Here is a 23107-nt window from a genome sequence, read left to right as displayed (position 1 = left end):
AAATGGATCGTATTATAAATTTAATACGTCACAGAAAAAAAAATTGTTAACTTGTGGACAGGATGTTGTGCCACAAACATTCGGTGTCAATATTTCTTTAGTACACCATATCCGGATTTCGACAATAAATGTCTCTTCAGTGATGTTAGGGATCGAAACGGTATTTGGAAGGCCATATAAAAAGCACCCTCATTTTTAGAGAAAGTATCATCACTGAAGAGACATTTATTGTCGAAATCCGGATATGGTGTACTAAAGAAATATTGACACCGAATGTTTGTGGCACAACATCCTGTCCACAAGTTAACAATTTTTTTTTCTGTGACGTATTAAATTTATAATAAGATCCATTTTGTTACAACCTGTGATCAATTTTATTTGGCAATCGCCAATGGCAGTCAGCAGGGTTAAAGAACATCAGTTGTTCGACCTGTTAGTCAAATGCGTTTTGTTTAAATATACTTTTTCACTCTTTTGGTCTTTTGGAAAATGTTGTTTGTGCTGTTTTTAGACCCTTCTACAACGAAATTTGTTTGACATGCACACGTATAAAAATTGAGGTTTTTATCCAACGCAGTCATAGGTTTGAACGTAGTTTTCAATTTAGACTCGTTTATATTTTTTGTTTGGGCATGTATCATATTTTCCCTCCGGTTTATATGATCCGTTCATCCTATATATTGACTCTTAAAATTCAAGAGTTAATCTAAAAATGAGGATACTTTCTCTAAAAATGAGGGTGCTTTTTATATGGCCTTCCAAATACCGTTTCGATCCCTAACATCACTGAAGAGACATTTATTGTCGAAATCCGGATATGGTGTACTAAAGAAATATTGACACCGAATGTTTGTGGCACAACATCCTGTCCACAAGTTAACAATTTTTTTTTCTGTGACGTATTTAATTTATAATAAGATCCATTTTGTTACAACCTGTGATCAATTTTATTTGGCAATCGCCAATGGCAGTCAGCAGGGTTAAAGAACATCAGTTGTTCGACCTGTTAGTCAAATGCGTTTTGTTTAAATATACTTTTTCACTCTTTTGGTCTTTTGGAAAATGTTGTTTGTGCTGTTTTTAGACCCTTCTACAACGAAATTTGTTTGACATGCACACGCATAAAAATTGAGGTTTTTATCCAACGCAGTCATAGGTTTGAACGTAGTTTTCAATTTAGACTCGTTTATATTTTTTGTTTGGGCATGTATCATATATTCCCTCCGGTTTATATGATCCGTTCATCCTATATATTGACTCTTAAAATTCAAGAGTTAATCTAAAAATGAGGATACTTTCTCTAAAAATGAGGGTGCTTTTTATATGGCCTTCCAAATACCGTTTCGATCCCTAACATCACTGAAGAGACATTTATTGTCGAAATCCGGATATGGTGTACTAAAGAAATATTGACACCGAATGTTTGTGGCACAACATCCTGTCCACAAGTTAACAATTTTTTTTTCTGTGACGTATTAAATTTATAATAAGATCCATTTTGTTACAACCTGTGATCAATTTTATTTGGCAATCGCCAATGGCAGTCAGCAGGGTTAAAGAACATCAGTTGTTCGACCTGTTAGTCAAATGCGTTTTGTTTAAATATACTTTTTCACTCTTTTGGTCTTTTGGAAAATGTTGTTTGTGCTGTTTTTAGACCCTTCTACAACGAAATTTGTTTGACATGCACACGTATAAAAATTGAGTTTTTTATCCAACGCAGTCATAGGTTTGAACGTAGTTTTCAATTTAGACTCGTTTATATTTTTTGTTTGGGCATGTATCATATTTTCCCTCCGGTTTATATGATCCGTTCATCCTATATATTGACTCTTAAAATTCAAGAGTTAATCTAAAAATGAGGATACTTTCTCTAAAAATGAGGGTGCTTTTTATATGGCCTTCCAAATACCGTTTCGATCCCTAACATCACTGAAGAGACATTTATTGTCGAAATCCGGATATGGTGTACTAAAGAAATATTGACACCGAATGTTTGTGGCACAACATCCTGTCCACAAGTTAACAATTTTTTTTTTCTGTGACGTATTAAATTTATAATAAGATCCATTTTGTTACAACCTGTGATCAATTTTATTTGGCAATCGCCAATGGCAGTCAGCAGGGTTAAAGAACATCAGTTGTTCGACCTGTTAGTCAAATGCGTTTTGTTTAAATATACTTTTTCACTCTTTTGGTCTTTTGGAAAATGTTGTTTGTGCTGTTTTTAGACCCTTCTACAACGAAATTTGTTTGACATGCACACGTATAAAAATCGAGGTTTTTATCCAACGCAGTCATAGGTTTGAACGTAGTTTTCAATTTAGACTCGTTTATATATATATATATATATATATATATGTAACAACGTATTAGATTTCAGCGAGAGAAATTTATGTATTACTGAAAAAGTATTACACCAGGGTTTTCGATATCACAAACTGGTCAAAAATTTACTAAATTTTATCACCGGTATAAGGAAATAATTCGTAAATATAACTCAACATGCAGACATCTTATACGTTCAGGTATTTCACATCCAATATTTTATTGAAATATTCTTTATAAAGCACAAAAATGTCAGTATTCTCCTCAGAAACTAACAAAACCTTTGAATATACTTATTAGAAGGGGATATAGTTACGATACTGTTGTCAGGTCATTTAAGATTGCATATTTTGGCTTTAATATTGATTCACTGATAGGGTCTTTGCATCGGAACTAAACACATTTATTTCTAAAAAACAGTTGTTGGCATGACACGGGTTATGTTCTTCTCATATATTTTATGATAGTATGATACTAAACCCCTAACGGGAGGGATTGTACCTGATATTCATATGCTGAGGACATAATCTTTCAATCAGTTTAATTGAGGTCTGGAGCTGGCATGTCAGTTAACTGCTAGTAGTCTGTTGTTATTTATGTATTATTGTCATTTTATTTATTTTCTTTTGTTACATCTTTTGACATCGGACTCGGACTTCTCTTGAACTGAATTTTAATGTGCGTATTGTTATTCTTTTACTTTTCTACATTGGCTAGAGGTATAGGCGGAAGGTTGAGATCTCATAAACATATTTAACCCCGCCGCAATTTTGCGCCTGTCCCAAGTCAGGAGCCTCTGGCCTTTGTTAATCTTGTATGATTCTAAATTTTAGTTTCTTGTGTATAATTTGGAGTTTAGTATGACGTTCATTATCACTGTACTATTATGCATATTTTTAGGGGCCAGCTGAAGGACACCTTCGGGTGCGGGAATTCTCGCTACATTGAAGACCCATTGATTGCCTTCGGCTGTTGTCTGCTCTATGGTCGGGTGGTTGTCGCTTTGACATATTCACCAGTTCCTTTCTCAATTTTATATATATTAGATAATATCACTAAATCACTTAATATGACTATTCATATGTTTTTTAATAGTTGATAAAACATTGCTTTCAATTTTCCAACATACTATTCTATTGAACTCATTGAGAAAAATTGAGAAAAACATTGACATTTTTTTTTATCAGATATGTAGTAGGCTGTGTAAACTGAAAACCCCACAATTGTTAAAAAATAGTTTAAGTCAAAATATTCTTCTTCAAAAGTTTTACATTCAAATACTAAATGTATTAGTTGTATCTTTAAAGTTATTTTACTGTTCTATCAAACTTCCTTTATTTTATTCCAAAAAAGTTTTAAATACGGACACAGTATAAAGAGGTGATCATAAGCTTCTTTTTGTGTACACAAATTACAAGAACTATTGTTAACAATTTTCCACCTGCATAAAAGTTAGTGAATTCTTATTATTCATAATCGATCTTAGAGTAAGGGCACATCTTCACAATCAAGCAGTTGTTTTTTAGGTCAGACACTGCCCTCTAGTGGCATTTTGAAGAACAAACCAAAACTAGTTACACAAAACATTTTCAATATCTATGCAATTTACATGCATTATAATTGTCGCCTTTAATTTTTTCGTATATTTTGTTTATTCGTTTTATCCGGTACGCTTCCGTTAGGTGTCCGTTTTATCCGGTGCTCGTCGCACGAGGATAATTCTGTCACTAGGATAGGACCGGAAATCCCGCAGAAATAGTACCGCCAAATGCGTAGTAATCACTCATGTTTATATGGGGGACCAGGGGTAACCCAATGGTATTACTGTATGTAAGTTTATATGGGAGACCAAGGGTAACCCAATGTCATGTGATTGACTGTATGTGTGTTTTAATATATAGGAGCCCCAGACAGGAGCAGGGGTAATTTCTTTAATTATAAACAGGTCTTTAATTGCTTTTCTTCATCTCAGTCACATTAAGACCTCCAACATGGAGCAAAAGCACACTATCTACTTGGATCTTGGATAACCAAACTGTTATTTATAAAGCAATTTTCTATTTATATACTGTGGTAAGCTTTAACTTACAAAATACCATATGTTTCATGTAAATGACACTGTTGACATATATATTTAATATGTTCCGTGCTTTCATGTAGTGCATTCCATGATATTCAAGGGATTGTCACATTTCCTGACCCCTACTTTCACTTCTTGAACTATTTTTTTTCGCGTAGGTAAACGGTATTAATATGCTATATATCAGTGGGATTTCTCGTCCTATCCTCGGTGGGATTTCGTTAGGCGTCCGTCAGTAGATCAACTGACTCCCAACGGATAACAACTTTGTCAACGGACAACTTTTATTTTCATCCGTTAGGCGTCCGTTCGTCTTATCCGGTAAGGTGTGACCGAGGCTTTAATGATTTCCATTTTTTTTAATTTTCTCTTTCTTCTCTTTTATGTAGTAAGGTTAAGACCCCCTTTTGACGAGAGTTACTTAACAGACATTACAGTATCATTTAAAAATTCTTGTAGAAATAAATAAATAAATCGTCTTTTATCATGTCCAGTATAAAATATAAAACTCTGATATTATACCATCATAATACTTAGCTAATTTGACTTTATACTGCTCATCTTTCCTGAAACAGTTCTTTTCTAAAATATGATATATGAAATAGAAAACTACAGTCTAGAATGAATCGAAACAATATACAAATATGATGTTTGAAAGTAGTGGCCATATTTACAAAATTTAAAAACTCAGGCATGCATAATTTTGAATTTTCTGTTTTCTAATTAACATAATACAGTTTGATTTTTAAGGTTCAGTATTGGACCGTTCACCTATTCTATCAGCGGAGGTAGATGTTGTTGTTCCGTCGCTTCTTTAACGTTTTTGGTCTATTGGTGTGTGTAGTTCCTGTATGCACGGTTTTGCAGAAGGGAAGCAATCGCCAAGTTTTCTGTTAATATTTTGTGCACCTATAGTATGCATATGCACACCACTGTATTCGGCATTGTCAAATACACATCTAATGATTGTGCCATTTTTATAAAATAGTTTCTCCAAATCAACATAATCTACATTGTCATATCAGAAAGGTTTAGAATTCGTGTGAAATTTCAAAATTTTAAAATTTCGAAGCATTCAATAAAATAGGAAATTTAGTGTATCAGTAGTGTCATTTTCTCCACTTTCGGGATACAAATGTAGGTATTGTAATGACAAACTGAACTGTGCGTTTATTTTAGTTTCCTGTCTACCTTTAATTATTTCCGGACCGTGCTCACTATAATTTGGATTTTCTTGATCTAGCTTGAAACTCTCAGTCTCGTCTAGGAAGCCCTTTATGTTGCAGTAAGAGCAATTCGGTTTATTTCGGCAAGCATAAGCTAGGTAAATGACCAATAGCAACATAAAAATTGCATATTTGCACATGATGTTTGGACGTTTTTACATTGATATAATTATTGACATAAGGAATGACCAATCACTTTACAATGAACGCTGGATGTACGGTTATTGTCAGCAATTGTTATATGACGTGCTTATTTTGCTTATGAATAAACCCATGTTCTAAATCCAATAATTCTTTATGCACATACAATGTACGTATTTTGATAACTGTAGAACAATGAATTTTATTGTATAGCAATATGATATTTTTCACAGAAAGTAACCAAAAGTTAGCATGTAATAAATTCCATTATTGCACTAGTGCAATACATCTGCAAAATTGATTACGTCATCAACGACAAAACCTCAGTTTAAACCATTTTTTACTTTCAAATATTATATTGCTATACAATTAAAGGGTTATTGCATAAACGTTGGGGAAATTGTCCCGAGAAGATTCTTATATTGCACGAGCTTGTGTTGTATTTTGAAATTGACATATTTGACCTAGATACTACAACCGTTTATGCTGGCTTTTCAAAACCTCCTCCCTCGGACAAATCACAGTGCCAGCGGTTCCCTTATTTGCAACCGACAAGGGAGGTTTAGGAAGAGCCTTCACAATCGCTTTACCCTTATACACATCGGAAATTATCTTAATTGTCCTAATCGAAATCGAAATATCGCTCGAGCAAAAATAATCACGAGTTTAATGCCTACCCATGTTAAAACTACAATAAATTATAGCTTGCATCAATTATTAAATAAGCGGACTTCAAATCGGCTTAGGCTAGTAAGGAGATGAAGAACAGGCTCACAGTTTAAAATATTCATATACCGTGCCCAATTTACTATTTTTGTCTTTTTTATGTAACCCCTTTTGAAAGAGCTGGGAACAATTTGAAAAAAATCTAATCATTTGTGCAACAATATAACTATTGTCAAGTTTGTATGGACCGTCTTTTATGGTAACGTGTTATTATTTATATATCAAAAAAGTTAACTGACCTATTTCCTATTGTTGTACAATTTACTAATAACTTATATTTTGACTCTACATCTTTCAGAGACACAAAACATTTTTTGTCTGTTATTTGTATAGAACCAACATTGATTATATCGATTTGTTTACTTATTTCTGCTAAAATTTTATCGTGTTCAATCCCTTTGAAACCTTTGGGATAAAAATGTATGAATAATTGTCTGCAATAATTTCTAAATTTTCAATATTATGTTTGTGACTTTGTCGTCATTTTTGTAATTCGAAATTTTCATCATATATTACTACATTTAGCATGTTTATATACGTTTACACGTTCATATACACAAAGAAAAAGCACCCCACGTTTTTTGGAATTCACAAATTAACAATAAGGATCATGAGATCCAAGAACAAAAGGTGGAAAAATTGTAATAAAGCCTGTAAGGACATAACATAAGCTTTAAGAAAAACACAACAGTTTACAATAAAAATGATATTTAATGATTTAGAATAGATTGTCACACAGTGTCCATTTAAAGTTTGGGCCTTCTCAGTTCGTTTTGTAAGATACTTTTGTCCGTTCACTTAGACAGTGTCCCTTTTCAGTCTTTTAAAGATGTCCATAGTTCAATATTCAATATCGAGTGAAACCACCACGTGATTGGATGCAGGCCTCAATCCTGCGTATCATTCGTCCAGTTGGTTGTTGGATTTTTCTGCTGTGGTATTTGTCACCATTCCCCGTGCAATGCTGCTTCCAACTGACGGACATGTTGAACGTGTCCCAAATATGCTAAATCGGATTCAAAACCAGGCCTATGGAAGAGCAGTTACTGCTTTGCCTTGACGAATTGCAGTAATCGCCCTTTAACGATACGGCCTAGCGTTGTTATCATAAACACAGGTTTTGCAGCAAAAGGATGGTTATCAAGAAGAGGTACAACTACTGTCTAAAGAACTTCTCTGATGTATTGATCACTGTTAAGGTGTCCTCGTATAGACGTCAACAAGTCCAATTTGCAGTCATGAGAGATGCACCGGTACCCCCATAACATCACATAGCCTCCACAGTAAAGGACAGTTGCAGACAGTTGCTTGTATGTTCCTTTGTGTATATGCTGTATTTGTATGTCTCAAAACTCGCAATCGTCCATCTTTAACATGCTAAGAAATCGGCTCTCGTCTGAACAATGGTTCTGGTGCCAGTTCCCCAAGTTCCAATCACGACGACCTAAGCGCAATTACGAACGCAGTTGTTGATGTCAGTTACCACGGGATCTCTTGTTACCCTGCTTGACTTCAGTCCTGCTGATTTCAGACGGTTCCTCAAGGTCATGGTTGATGGATGTCTATATCGATACCATACTTTTTTTTAAGAAAGGAATTGTTGAGAATGGCATTCGTCTAATCAGACATAGCAGTTCACTGTATTCACGCTGCGATGTCACCATTGGCCTATCGGATCTTGGCAAGTCTTTCACGTTATAGTTTTAGATGCGTTTCTACACAAGCCTGCTGACAACATTGTAATGGTAGCCAATCTTACGTCCAATAGCTTTATAAGATATAAAATGACGGCATGCCGATAATCTGCTATTTTTGAGCCTCCGATAATCGTCTTCGTGTTCACAGAGTGTGAATAAAATGTTCAAATCCCCGGAAGTAAATACTCACATTTAAAGCGCAGGGATCATACATTTTGTAATTTGCTTGGAAGGCATGATGCATCTTCATCGATGCAATCACACCTGAATGGTCACATCTGTTTAAAGGAATATTGTAGTCCAGTGAAACTATTTGCAACAGAAAATGTTTCAGTTCTTATCTATAGCGTTAAGCCCCAAATATTCATAGAACCAGTCCCATAAAAGCTTGAAGAAAACTCAAAATCAGCATTTTTAATCTCTAATGGAAATTAACTTTGGAAAGGGAGAAAACTCTGCAAAAACACTCTTTTTTGTCAGATTTAAGTTGATTTTCTTACATTTCATATAAAGCCTGATAGTTTGATGGGTATATTATCTTCTGCTCATAAAATGTACCAAACCTTAGTGTTATGATAATTTTAAGTTGTTTGCTCATTTTTCACTAAAAAAATGCAAATTTATGGCTTTGTGAGGCTTGCTGGTACAAAAGTTTTAGCAAAAAATAAACGTTCATGTTTTCATGACATATTTTATTTTCTACACTTAGTCAATTAGTTATTAATTAATGATATGGTATAAAAATCATCCAAAAAAAAAAAATCAATTCGGTTCGGCCCAAGCGCACACATGACTTTTAAAATGTTTATATCATTGACAAAGCTCCAAATTATCTGCCTTTGGTGAATACATAAATTTGAGAAAGGAAATGGGGAATGTGTCAAAGCGACAACAACCCAACAGACAATAGTTGAAGGCCCACAATGGGTCTACAATGTAGCGAGAATTTCCGCACCCGTAGGTGTCCTTCAGCTGGCCCCTACAAGATAAATAAACTAATACCGTGATACAAGAGGGACAAAAGATACCAAAGGGACAGTCAAACTCATAAATCTAAAACAAACTGACAACGCTATGGCTAAAATTGAAAAAGACAAACAGACATACAAAAGTACACATGACAAAACATATAAAACTTAAGAATAAACAACACGAACCCCACCAAAAACTGGAGGTGATCACAGGTGCTTCAGAAGATCCTGCTACACATGTGGCACCCGTCGTGTTGCTTATGTGATAACACATCCGGTAAATAGTCTAAATCGGTAGGTCACATTCATGAAAGGGAAGGGGATTGTAGTTTCGACGTAAGGAACATATCCGATATCATTTTGAAACGGTTATTCCAAAACGATCAACCAACTCGTGATGGCGTCCGTAAAATTTACGAAGAAAGGATTTCAACTTTACCGTTTGGAACCATTGGTTTAAAAGCTTGCTTGTGAGCAGCAATCATCTATCAAGTAAATCATGATAGTAGATCCATCACGGGAATATCGTATCTATTGGGAGAGATATACCCCGTATGCAAGTGCTGCTGGAATGTTGCTACTTAGAAATGGAAAGTTCAAAATTGGAAAGCTGAAATTATCTCTTTTGTCGTAAAGTTTTTATTTCAACCGAACCTCATTGTCAATTTCTATATGTAAGTCAAGAAGTGAAGCCGACTCAACTGTATCTGTAGTATCCTTTATCTCTAGTTCGAAACGGGTGGATGCGTTCGACATAGTCACCAAATTATGAATTATTTAGCGAAAGAACATCATCTATATAGCGGAAAGTAGACTCAAAGGATATTGCTAACTTCTTATCTTTCTTCCTTAGAAGTTCCTGCATGAAGTCAGCCTCATAATAATAAGAAACAAGTCGGAAAGTAGAGGGTCACAGCTTGTTTCCATTGGAATTTCCTCCGAACGTAACAAATATGTTGTCAATCAAGAAATCAAGCATCTTGATAATATCAGTTTCAGAGGATAATGGACGTGATACTTAACTCCGAATTATACGCAAGAAACTAAAAAAATACATAATGCAAGACTAACAAAGGCAAGAGGTTCCTGACTTGGGACAAGCGCAAAATTGCGACGGGATTAAACATGATTATGAGATCTCAACCCTCCCCCTATACCTCTAGCCAATGTAGAAAATTAAATGCATAACAATACGCACATTAAAATTCAGTTCAAGTGAAAGTCCGAATCCGATGTCAAAAGATTAACAAAAGAAAATAAATAAAATGACAATAATACATAAATATTAAACAACAGACTACTAACAGTAAACTGACATGCTAGCTCCAGACCTCAATTAAACTGATTGAAAGATTATGTCTCCATCATATGAATATCAGTCACAATCCCGCCCGTTTGGGGTTTAGTAGCATATTATCATAAAATATATGAGAAGAACATAACCCGTGTCATGCCAACAACTGGTTTTTTTAAACAAAGGTGTTTAGTTCCGATGCAAAGACCCTATAAGTAAATCAATATTAAACCCAAAATATGCAATCGTTAATGACCAGACATCAGTATCGTAACTGTATCCCTTTTTAATAAGTCAACATGCCTTTTTTAGCATCAAATTTATATTATCTATTTTAACTCATCGGTGAGCTATATAGTTATTTGGTTTTCAGAAAAGCTGAACATAAACAAAATAATTGTATAATAGTAAACCCAAAGGCTTTCCCGTTCTATAAAATGATACTGAAACATACAGAGAACAAATTGAAAAAAATACTATAAACAAAACCTACCGGATAACTCCAAATCCAAAAATGCCGAAACACACACAAAAACGATACATAAAAGTAACAATACGATGACGTAAAGTTATGACACTCCCTGATAAGTCTTGTGAAGTCTTGTGAGAGATTAAGCACTAGACTTTTAACATTTATGTTTATTTTTATGTGTATTATAGGAATGGTATGACGACCGTTTGAAATGGTCAAGAGGTTATGAAAACATACCACACATATATGTGCCAGAAGACCAAGTTTGGCTTCCCGACTTGTTTGTGCTTAATTCGTACGTTTTCTAAATGGTTGTCACTATGAACAGTTGTATAAATAATTAAGTCAAGTTATTATATATTTTTTTCCTATAAAAGCGCATATATCTTTATAGATTAAAAAAGACTCAACAAAAATATACATGGACAAGCTTTGGAAACATATCCTTCCTGTACCATACAGATGTAAATCTAAATATATATAAAAAAAATTCTTTAAATATTTTTGGCGTTTGGGAACTGTATGCCTAGCATCTTTTTTTTATACACTGACACTTTATACATACACATTTGGAGTTGTATTTTTTTTTTTGCTTAATGTTTTTGCATAAAAGACATCTTGAGAACTTTATATTTTTGATATAGAATACACGAATCAGGGAATAGTCTTGGTGCTGACAGACCAGTCATGATATCGAAAAGCGGGAAACTAGTCTGGAATCCAATTGCAATGCTGTCCACGTCATGTTTCACGATTGTTGTTCTTTTCCCATTTGACTCACAATATTGCAAAATAGAATTAGCAACTATACCTATCCAGTCTTACGGTATGTTCCTAGACTTCTTACCCCAGCCAGTAAATCTAGCAATATACAAAAAGCAGGGAGATTGGGAGGTTGAAGAGCATCTCCATTTCGAATCCTGGCTAGAGCTAGAGGAAGGGTGGATTCCACAGCTTATGTTCGGATTATTTTTAAAAAGGAGGTTTCCTGGTCATTACATAATGATCGTTATGTTTCCGACTATTCTTACTGCACTATTAACATTTGTTACATTTTTTCTACCGATTAAATCCGGAGCCAGGATTGGATATATCCTTACAGTGGTACTTGCCTTAGTATTTTTGTTGACATTATTTGCAGACGCAATGCCTTCGTCTACAGAATATCCTTCAGTTCTAGGTAAGGTAACAGTATTTATAGACTTGTTAGTTCACTCATTTCTGTCGTGTTCTTAATCTTACCAGATTTGAAAGTCATTGCCTTATGTCATTCAATAGATTTTTTCAAAAAGTAGTAAAAGAGAACGCAATATAGATACTTATACTCACTTGCACATAAAATTATTTCTTTTAAATTTGTTTACTGTGTACTGTTTTATGTATCCTGGTTTTTTTATAACTTTTCATACTTGAATTATGTTTACAAGTAATAAACATTCAATCGATTGATCATTTTGGTAAATTACTTAATAAAAGTACAGATCCATGCAATCTTTCATTAATACCATTGTCTTGAAGACGTCAATAATCACAGTGTATTTCTCATATCCACTGTTTAAACCACATGTGTGCGTGTATTCGTGATGTTCAATCAAACGTGATATTTTTCTGTAGTGTTTTGTGAATTGTTGTTGGTCTTTTTAAGTTGGTCAAATTGCTTTATGAATTTGTATTTGTATATAACGTATTGCTTTTAAGGGTATAATCTTATTTATAGTTTCATGCTGACTTATTTAATATTCCATCAGAATTAATATAATCAACGATGAGATTCCTTGTTTGAAAATAAACCTAGTAATGAAGGTTTTACTTACAATTGATGTACCGAAATAATAACAAAGATGATGTTTTGAATATTTGAGATCAAACCGATACACAAAATGGAGGTTTTTATAACAAATGACAGAATCAATGACACTTCGACGTGTAATTTTAAAATTAACCTAAGTTTACATATTATTTTGTGAAAAGTCTCTTCCAATCATGAATAGGAATAGTGGACTATTGACTGTCTGTGGGTAAAACTGGAAATTTTCATTAGATATACGATCGAAAAATGTTATTTAAGGGTCGTGTAAAGTAAATATTTGTATTAACTACCTATAACTGATTATTTGAAAGCTGTGTTGTACAGATTTAACATAGTTGATTTGATGTTTAGACGAGTTGTATATATCATAGCTGGTGATCCGATGAATACATCTGTCGTATAATAGTCACTGGTTCAGACGTACTTAAAAATATAATTATTTGTGTGACTGTATCTTTGATTAATTTGTAGAATCCTTTACTATACAATGTAGATATTTCAGCTGATATATAACTATTCCATCTGTATGCCTTATACTAGCATGTACTGTATTACTGTATTACGACGCTATGTTAAAACTGACGAGGAAAGGTAACAACAGAAAAAAAGTATATTTTAGCAAAACGCATTCGAGTAACAGGTCAAACAAATGATGTTCTGCTGACTACCATTGACGATTTGCCAAAAGAATTGATCACACGATGTAACAAAATGGATCTTTATTAGTTTAATATCGAACAAACTACAATAAACTTGCGGCAAAGATTGTAAAACACAAACATGTGGTGCTTATTTTTTTTACACCATATCCGGATTTTTACAATTAATGTCTCTTCGCTAATGTTATTGATCGAAACAGTATTTGGAAGGTCATGTAATTGACTTCAATTTAGGATCGACTCTTGAGTTTTAGTCGAAATGCGTCTTCTTTCCACTCAACTATTACCTGCTCAACTATTAGCCGCCTTCAATGCAGTAAATACAATTTTGCTTTTACTTTTATATGTATATAAAAGCCTAAAAAATGTACAAAACAACACCTATATCAATGTAAATATAAAACAATATTTCTGACAACAGATGTAGTTCTAAAAATCTTAAACATGACATAGGTTACATGTTTATTTACAAGAGAGACTGATAATAAGTACACACCCGTGATATCGCGGGACGTAACTGAATTAACGTATATAACTATGCCTAAGCCTTATTTTAGTAATTGGTATTGTCATCTGATAAAGTTATGTCGATTATAAGATACACAGTTTTCTCTGCTTTCAAATCTTCTATTTGAACCCGTGGACCTGGTACTTTTCAATTATTGTTAATATTAGTTATTTGGAAAACAAAAGCTCCTCGCTATCAAAATCTTGGCATATTTTACTCTTGGTGTATTAACTTTTGTGTTGATCAATTATGAAAAATACACGTTAACTGCTTTGAAAATCATTGTCCTATAATAGTTATCTTAGAAAGTCTTGCTGATTGCTAAATAAAACTACAATAGGGAACAATTTGACAATGATTGAATTAAGTAGTGTCAGCCCTTTGAATATGACCCGTGTATATAGCAAAATCCTAAATACATCGTTTGGTGGTGCTCCTGTCAAATGTGGACCGTACAAATAAGGTAATAGGTAACAGGTGAATATACTACTGATATTGGCATCGGATTCCACAATCGCCAATATTAATTACTTGGAAAATAAAAGGCTCTGGAGTGGTGTAATTTTTAATCTACACCGTTGTCCTTTATTAGCTATATATATATATAGTTGAATTCTTTGATTTGTCGTTTTTATCCGATGACGGCTGACAAATTGGACCTCGTAATTTTAGTATTATAGATAGTAATGTGCGCTATAAAAGAGGGACGAAAGTAACCAAACGGATAGTCAAACTCACAAATCTTAAACAAACTGACAACGCCATGGCTAAAAATGAAAAAGACAAACAGTAAAACAATAGTTCGCATGACACAACATAGAAAACTAAAGAATAAACAACACGAACCCCATCAAAAACTAGGGGTGATCCCAGGTGCTCCGGAAAGGTAAGCAGATCCTGCTCCACATGTGGCACCCGTCGTGTTGCTCATGTGATTACAAATCCGGTAAATAGTCTAATTTGGTAGGTTACATTCATGAAAGGGAAGCGGATTGCAGTTACGACGTAAGGAACATATTCGATATCATTTGTGAAACGGTTATTCCATAACGGTCAACCAACTCGTGATGGCCTTCGTAAAATTTACGAAGGCATGATTTCAACTTCAGCATTAGGAATTATTGGTTTTATAGCTTTCTTGTGAGCAGTAACCCTCTATCAAGAAAATTATGATAGGAAATGCAAGCACGGAAATATCGTATCAATTGGAGGATATAAACCCCGTATGCAGGTGCTGCTGGAATGTTGCTACTTAGAAATGGAAAGTTCACAATTGGAAAGCTGAAATCATCTCTTTTGTCGTAAAGTTTTGTTTTCAACCGACCCTCATTGTCAATTTCTAGATGTAAGTCAAGATATTAAGCAGACTTAACTGTATCTGTAGTATCCTTTATCTCCAATTCGATGGGATAGATGCGTTCCACATAGACACCAAATTTTGAATTGTTTAGTGAAAGAACGTCATCTATATAGCGGAAAGTAGAGTGAAAGGATATCGTTATCTTCTTATCTTTCTACCTAAGAAGTTCCTGCATGAAGTCAGCCTCATAATGATAAAGAAACAAGTCGTCAAGTAGAGGGGCACACTTTGTTCCCATTGGGATGTCGACAGTCTGTTGAAAAACACGTCCTCCGAACGTAACAAATATGTTGTCAATCAGGAAATCAAGCATCTTGATAATATCGGTTTCAGAGAATTTTTTGTTTGAATCAGAGTGATTCTTTACAAAGTAGGATTTATCCCTCCCTAAGACAAGATACTTGTATCTACGTTGGCCATTTTTTTTTAGGAAGCTAAGTAATACCAACTCTTTCAATTTGTCTTTTAGTTTGGAATGTGGAATACTTGTGTAAAGAGTAGAAAAGTCAAATGTTTTAATACTGTTATTAAGATGAAAGAGAGTTAGATTGTATGTACTCTAAAAGATCTTTGGAATTTTTAAGTATCAACATCTGATTCACGCCACCTCTAGAATAGGCAGTTTCACAATAACGTTGAATCCCGTCTTTGATTGCTGATAAAATAGATGTTAATAATTTAGAAAGAGGTTTCGTGGAGCACTTGGAAGACCCAGCAATATACCGTTGTTTGTAAGGACACTTATGAAGTTTAGGTATCCAATACTGTGATGGAAGATCCAGTTCTTCATCTTTGGTTGAAATACCAAAAGAACAAAGAACAGACCTATGATTATCCAGGATTTCCTCTTTGGTAAGTGTCGTGAGGGTATATGTTGAGTTTCCAAGTGAATTGTCCATACCAAATTCGTTTATCAAGCAATTAATGTAATGACTTTTACAAACAAAAACGATATTATTTTGGGCTTTGTCTGCGGGGACAACAACATATTTATCATGGAGGTCGGATAGGGGTTTAGCAACATTTGGGTCACTAAAGATTGACGTGGCATGGGCATTGATGGACCTATTCAGTTTCTTAATTCTGATTTGTAATAACGACCTCACTGCCTTAATCCATTCGGATAGAGTGTCTACGTCTTCCGTCTCGCGCTTAGCCCATTGCCTGGCATAATCCTCGACTGAATCCATCTAAATTTTTAAGTTGTATTTCCAATTGATGGATATAGGCTCACGATATTTCGGACCTGTCGATTACACATTTCGTAGAGAAGTGTTATTAACAATGTTAAGGTCACCGGTAACAACGTGAACAGGATTATATGTGAATTGGGAACTAGCACAAGGTCAATCAGGAGGTTTAGACTTGAAGTCGTCAATATCAAGATCCTGCAAAACGCGTTTGTAATTGAAAATGTAAGTTGCAATAGCTTTGTTATAGGTATAAGAAATTATTGGTACAGACTGGTCTTTGTAATAAGAAGGTATTTTCGATTGAACTAATTTCTGATGAAGGATATTGCCTAGGTTCACGCCATCGAGACATTTGTTGGCATCGAGACCTTTGTTGGTAAGCTAGCACAATTCTAAATTTAGAATGTGAAGAAAGTAACGTTATTGCACGTACGACTGCGTCAATAAACATTCAAAATAAACAGCGATTGCCAATCTAAGTTTGTAAATATTTATAATTTAACCACGGTAGAAAAATTAAACAAAGAAGCTGTTTAAAAAAAATAACAATAATATTGACAAAGGATAAATAAAAGAACGTAACTCAGTGCTTGTATATGAGTGGCCTTTCGTGTCGTTTGGGTATAAATACACCGTTTGAAATTTTCAACGAGTTGGTTTTTACTTTCCACACGTTGGTTTTACTTTCAACGCGTTGGATTTTACTTACATCGCGTTGGTTTTTACTTAACGCGTTGGTTTTCACTTTCAACGAGTTGGTTTTCACCTTCAACGCGTTGGTTAATACTTGCAACGCGTTGATTCGTAACTTATACTATATGAAAAATCAACGCGTTGGTTTCCATTCTTTACCGTAAGTGATGCATTTTTGTCAACTAATCAAAGTGTTCGTTACAAAATATTGTAGAAACTATTCGGACAGCCTCCGGATATTTCTTAAGATTGGCAATGAAGTATATAACTATGGCTGAATTGTCTACAGCCCGTCTGCAAATGTTAAAAAAAAAACGGTACAAAGATTGATACAGACGGAACTGTTGGCGAGCATTAAGATGGTGATGATTTCTTGTCTGTGTAAGGTCCGGTAAAATATTTTTTTATAATCATAATTTACGTCAAAACAATATTTCTTTTATTTATATTTAGTCACGTCGCTGTTATTATCTCTTTGAAGTGGTGTTGTAACTTGTATCAAAGTGGCTTGTCCAGTTGGTCAGAATAGTTATGCCCCACCTACGATAGAAGAGGGGCATTATGTTTTCTGGTCTGTGGCTCCGTTCGTTCGTCTGTGCGTCCGTTCGTTCAGGTTAAAGTTTTTGGTCAATGTAGCTTTTGATGAAGCTGAAGTCCAATCAACTTGAAACTTAGTACACTTGTTGCTTATGCTATGATCTTTCTAATTTCAAAGCCAAATTAGACTTTCGACTTCAATTTCACGGTCCACTGAACATATGAAAGTGGAAGTTTAAGGTTAAAGTCTTTAATCAAGGTAGTTTTTGATGAAATTGCAGTCCAATCAACTTGAAACTTAGTACATATGTTCCCTATATCATGATCTTTCTAATTTTAATGCCAAATTAGATTATTACCCAATTTCACGGTCCATGGAACATGCAAAAGGATAGTGCGAGTGTGGCATCCGTGTACTTTGGACACATTCTTGTGTTAATCAATAAATTTAATAGGATATAGAATAAAGTATCCTTACATCTATTTAAAAACTTTAAGATAAAAAAATACTTCTTTCTATTTATAATTTGAAGATTATACAGCTGCAATAGATCAAAATTTCCTTGAATCGATCTAAAAATTGCTCCCGGTCCTCCCTTCGTGTAGCCATGTGTCAAGTCATTATCTATCTTCAAAAACGGAGAACATATTTTCTTAAGAACAATCTAATGTCAGGCCGAACGGTTAAGTGGAATACTTACGGTATGAAATTGAAAACTGAATATTATTGTGAGACGAATATCGTTGGCATGTTGAATGAACACATTAAGTTCTTGTTCAGTATAATGCCACTTCGTGTCAATATTGTTGATGAGTGGGAACCAAGAGAAAGGTTTCTAAACAGAAGAATTGATAATTCGCTGTTCAAATTTTCCTATTTTGAGAATTTTGGCATAAGACGGGACCATCTTTATTTCCATTACTGTCCATCATTGAATGCAAAAGTAAGAAGCTGGACAAGACATTCACTTGGGGTATATAAGGTGTTGCGACACTAAGGAATGTTTGTATAGAGGTAGGTAACATAAATCGTTACAAGGATCGTTTCCTGTGGGATAGTGTTCAGGGATTCCAATTTCTTACGATAGTGTGTTGTGTCTTGTATACACATGGACAAAAGTATTGCAACACCGTGATTTTGTAAACCTTGATTAATCAGTCTCTTATTTTGGATGGAATATGATTAGATATTTGTTAAATGATATTGAAACGTAGTAAATGATAACATTGGCTTTAAAACGAACACAAAATGTATGAAATTTTTTTTTTATCTAACCAAATTTTTATAACAAAATGAAGTGTTTTTTGTACAAAAAAAATGCATTTTACAACTTTAACTGTAGTCGAGATTTACAAAGTCAGACATTTCAAAATAAATCATAAGATTATTGTTCACATCATGGTTGATCTTTATACGCAAAGAATTAGTACTTTGTGCGCAGCATTTATTCAAACGGATAACCGCATCTTAACGCCTTTTGATTCCTGCCATACGTCGACTTATTTGTTGCTAATGTAGCAGCAACTATACTTGACGACGGGTATTGTTTATTTCATGACTTCTTTAAACTGGGGTGTCCTTTCATGCACTTAACGCCCTATAGTGTCCAATATATGCTCAATATGGTTCAAATTTCGGGCTACGATTGGGCAAAGGAAGATAACCGTTATCCATTGGAACAATGGATCTTCCTCCACGACGCTAATTTCCAACTTCGGCGAACTCTGCACTATATTGGATACGGGCATCTGTGTGTCTGTTCGTAGGCAAAGGTCCCCGAAATGGTATTATCGCACGATAACCAGTAGCGATGATCCGATCGCGAACAGTTTTTGTTCAAAGGCTTCTGTATGGTCATCATTCTCTTTTTAGAATTGTGTTGTTTGCATTGGGTTTCTCAATGACCAACCTTCATTATGCTTTATTTTTCCTAGCAGATGTTATTGGGGGTCTTCTTGACCTCGGAAGGTCTTTAACATCGTTTCTTGCCTTATTTTTAAATTATTTTTTTTAAACGACTGGAATGGTGATGACCAACAATACGTGCAATGATCACAACGACATACCTGCTTCCCTTATGCTGTATATCTACCATCTTGTGTGCAGTTATGAGTTGTGAATGACCAATTACAAGGTGGCAATTATTGACAATAACACAAATTTATAAACTTGGTTATTTTAGTGTTGAAAACAATGAGGATAAAAACATCTGTTTTAGTGTTTACGAGTACAGTATCTGCATGTGCAGATAAGAACTGATAGAGTCGATATTTATTGATTAAACTCAGGTTATATTTAAATAATGTTTTACTAGTTCTATTTCAACAAATTATTTAGCAAAAAAATAAAAAGTGTTTTTAATTTTAATTTGGTGTTGCAGTACTTTTTTCCATGTGTATATATATAGGATGGTACATTTTCTAAAATTAATGTAAATAAATTCTGATATGTTCTCTGTAGAGTGGTCATTGGCGGATTAACTTTATGTAATTTGGTAAGAAGATAGAAACGCCCAAGCCTTGATTTTTCAGGTTTTAAATATTAATTTGTATCAATATTTATATGAATCTGTTCACACGTGATTTAAAGATCAAAGTCTTATTTCATATAAAATCTCTTATCAGGTAATTGACGTTCTGCCTCTTTAATGTAATTAAATTTGTCTGCCAGCAATATCGCTACCTTTTTCTGCTGTGTTTATTATAATGTCGTCTCTACTTTAAGTAACCGCACAGCTTCATGTTCTTCAGACAATAAATTGTTGAATGTTTGGGAAGTGGTAGTAGACAGATATATATTACTTTGTATTTATTTTTTCAATGATATGTTCTAGTGTAGCACATATTCGTGGGTTTATAAGGATTCTATGACATTTTTAGCCTACATTTGGGAATATCGACCTAGTATTGGTCGTCATCTGAGTCAAGATCAATTGTGTTACTTTCAGTGGTACTCTGTTTGGTGTCCTCAGAAAAGTATTTCTAGATTCTTAGGGATCTTGCTAACTTGTTTAAATCATTTTCAAAAAGTAACGAATCTATTTATCCCGCAATGGGACTAAAATTAGGAGCTTTTGACAGTACCTTAGTCACGGTATCCGACAAAGCATATACATATACAGCATAATCATACTGTTATCCAAAACATTTATAAATAATTACATTTCCAAATTTTGGTTATTGGTGTTGTTTTGTACACTTGTAGGCGTTTATATAATTTACTGTTTATGTATATGTAACGATCCAGCACCCTCGCGGGAAAAATTGTTCACTATTTTTCAAACGTTTTGTATTATGAATCTACTCTAATAAAACTATAATAGTTTTGCAATTTATACAACAAAACAGTTAAACCGAGCATCTTCAGCGCATACACACATTGTAACTAACGTCCTTTATGATTGACGGATAGTGAAAAACTTATACATGTATTATATGTACATTAATAAGAACAAATCATGATCTTTATATTTAATTTGTATTTTGGTTTTTGTTTTGCAGTTGCAGTATTTTCGGTAACATTAGGAATGGCCTTTCTTTTGATTATTATAACGATATTTGTCAAGAGTCTTTACAATAAACCGAAACACATCATTTCACCAAACTGGATGCATGCATTGGTAAGGAAACTGCGGAAGTTAAAGTGCAAAGCCAGAAAAGTAAATTCGCTTGAACAACACCGGGCTATAGAAGATGGCCGATCAACGGCAGTAAAAGACAACGTTAAGAATACTTCGCCACTTAAACCATACAGCAACAAGGAGCTAGCAGAATTCTTTGATTGTTTACTGTTTGTTGTATATACGGTTTTATATATTTTGATTCTTTTTATAATTATCCCAATATTAGCGGTAGTATGGTATTTTAAAGCTCCTTATGAGAAATAGGGGTTGTCACCACACACTTTTTTTATTACTTTGATAGTAGTTTATTTTGATTTTTTTTATTGATTTTTTTTTTAGCTTCACAGATTACTCTTATGTATACGAAACGCTCTGGCGCAAATACACTATTCTTGTATCTATGATGAGTTTAGTTACGTAAAACAAAATACAAACATAGTGTTGATTATTCCTCTATGATGAATGGATATAAACAAAACATTTTAGCTATCATAAAAGATATAAAATCGCCATCAAAATTATGAAAAAAAAATATAATAAAGTACTAGACTTACATTTGATGAATTCAGTTGAGGATTTTTTTCAAATATTTAAGCCTAGTCAATCACTATAGAAACATGTATTGCCGGAGTGTGCTACGTGTGCATTTACTTTCTTGTCTTCAATGCATTTTATATCGTACTATATGGAAAAAAATTCAGTATTTTTACAAGCTATACTGTGCATTCGAACTAGTTTTTATGAACATTAGTGTCATTCACTTCTTATGACCATGTTGTATTAAGGTAGCACAATACAAAGATTTTATAACTCCAACTACCAGTTTTAAAATGCTGTAACTTTCTTAATAATGCTTGAAAATTTATAAAAGTGGTAGTTTTGGATAGCTTACAGATTACTTTTTCAAAATAATGCAATGTTAGCATTATGCAACAATTATGTAATCAATTATAATGTTAACGGTGTCTACAATATTTTTCACCAAATTTCCACTTTCAAATGAAATTAGCTTCTGCATAGGTATCCCTGGAGGCCTGATTTTATTATATGTTGTTCCTATGGCCATTATGGAGATTTATGAGAGAATAGAATAATATAGAGAGAATCTGAGACACCCTTTTGAATTGTTGATTAAGATTTCGTTAAAGTTTTCTGTATAGTTAAAGAGATGAAAGAGCTAAATTTTTTCAAGTGACCTTACCCAGATTTTGCCACTTATTACATAATAATTGATTACATAATGATTGCATAATAAAAATATTACATTCATTTAAAAGATTAATCTTTTATCTATCTATATGTACCTCTTTTATTATTTTCTATGCATTCATAAGAAAGTTACAGCATTTCAAATGTTAGTGATTTGAAGTAAAAATATATTTGTATTGTGCTACCTTAAATGTCAAAATAAATTGACCAGGACAAGCTTGTAGGCACAGTTTATAAAATCGCTGCGAATATCGAATGGTTTAATATATATATATATATATATTGTGTTTATGTTGTTGTGATATATCTAATACATATACAAATTATGTCCTGAATTAGTTTTATTTTGTGATTGTTATTCTGTGGTTAACATATCGACATATACATGATATACAATAATATTATTCATTTATGTATTTCTCCGTCCTGAATTTATTTTTACTGTTTCACAGTCATGTAATGTTGTCATTTAAGCGGTATATTTAACACAACTATAAAGTGCGAGCCTTGGCAAGCCACAAAAACTGGTTCAACCCAAAACATTTTCTAAAAAATGTCTTTTGCCAAGTCAGGTATATGG

The 23107-nt window shown here is 33.7% G+C and overlaps 1 protein-coding gene across 1 annotated transcript in view; it reads left to right on the top strand.

The window, feature by feature from the left end:
* Positions 1-22837, top strand: part of LOC134693136 (acetylcholine receptor subunit alpha-1-A-like) — a 35151-nt gene extending 12314 nt beyond the window's left edge. Inside the window, exons 4-6 of the mRNA XM_063553843.1 lie at positions 11124-11230; positions 11580-12115; positions 21197-22837. Of these exons, the coding sequence (XP_063409913.1) occupies positions 11124-11230; positions 11580-12115; positions 21197-21582 (1029 nt within the window). The 3' untranslated portion in view covers positions 21583-22837. The remainder of the gene's footprint in view (positions 1-11123; positions 11231-11579; positions 12116-21196) is intronic.
* Positions 22838-23107: the final 270 nt, after the last annotated feature.

The sequence above is a fragment of the Mytilus trossulus genome, chromosome 12 (assembly GCF_036588685.1).
Source record: "Mytilus trossulus isolate FHL-02 chromosome 12, PNRI_Mtr1.1.1.hap1, whole genome shotgun sequence".
NCBI lineage: Eukaryota > Metazoa > Mollusca > Bivalvia > Mytilida > Mytilidae > Mytilus > Mytilus trossulus.
This window is presented reverse-complemented; position numbering and strand designations above follow the sequence as displayed.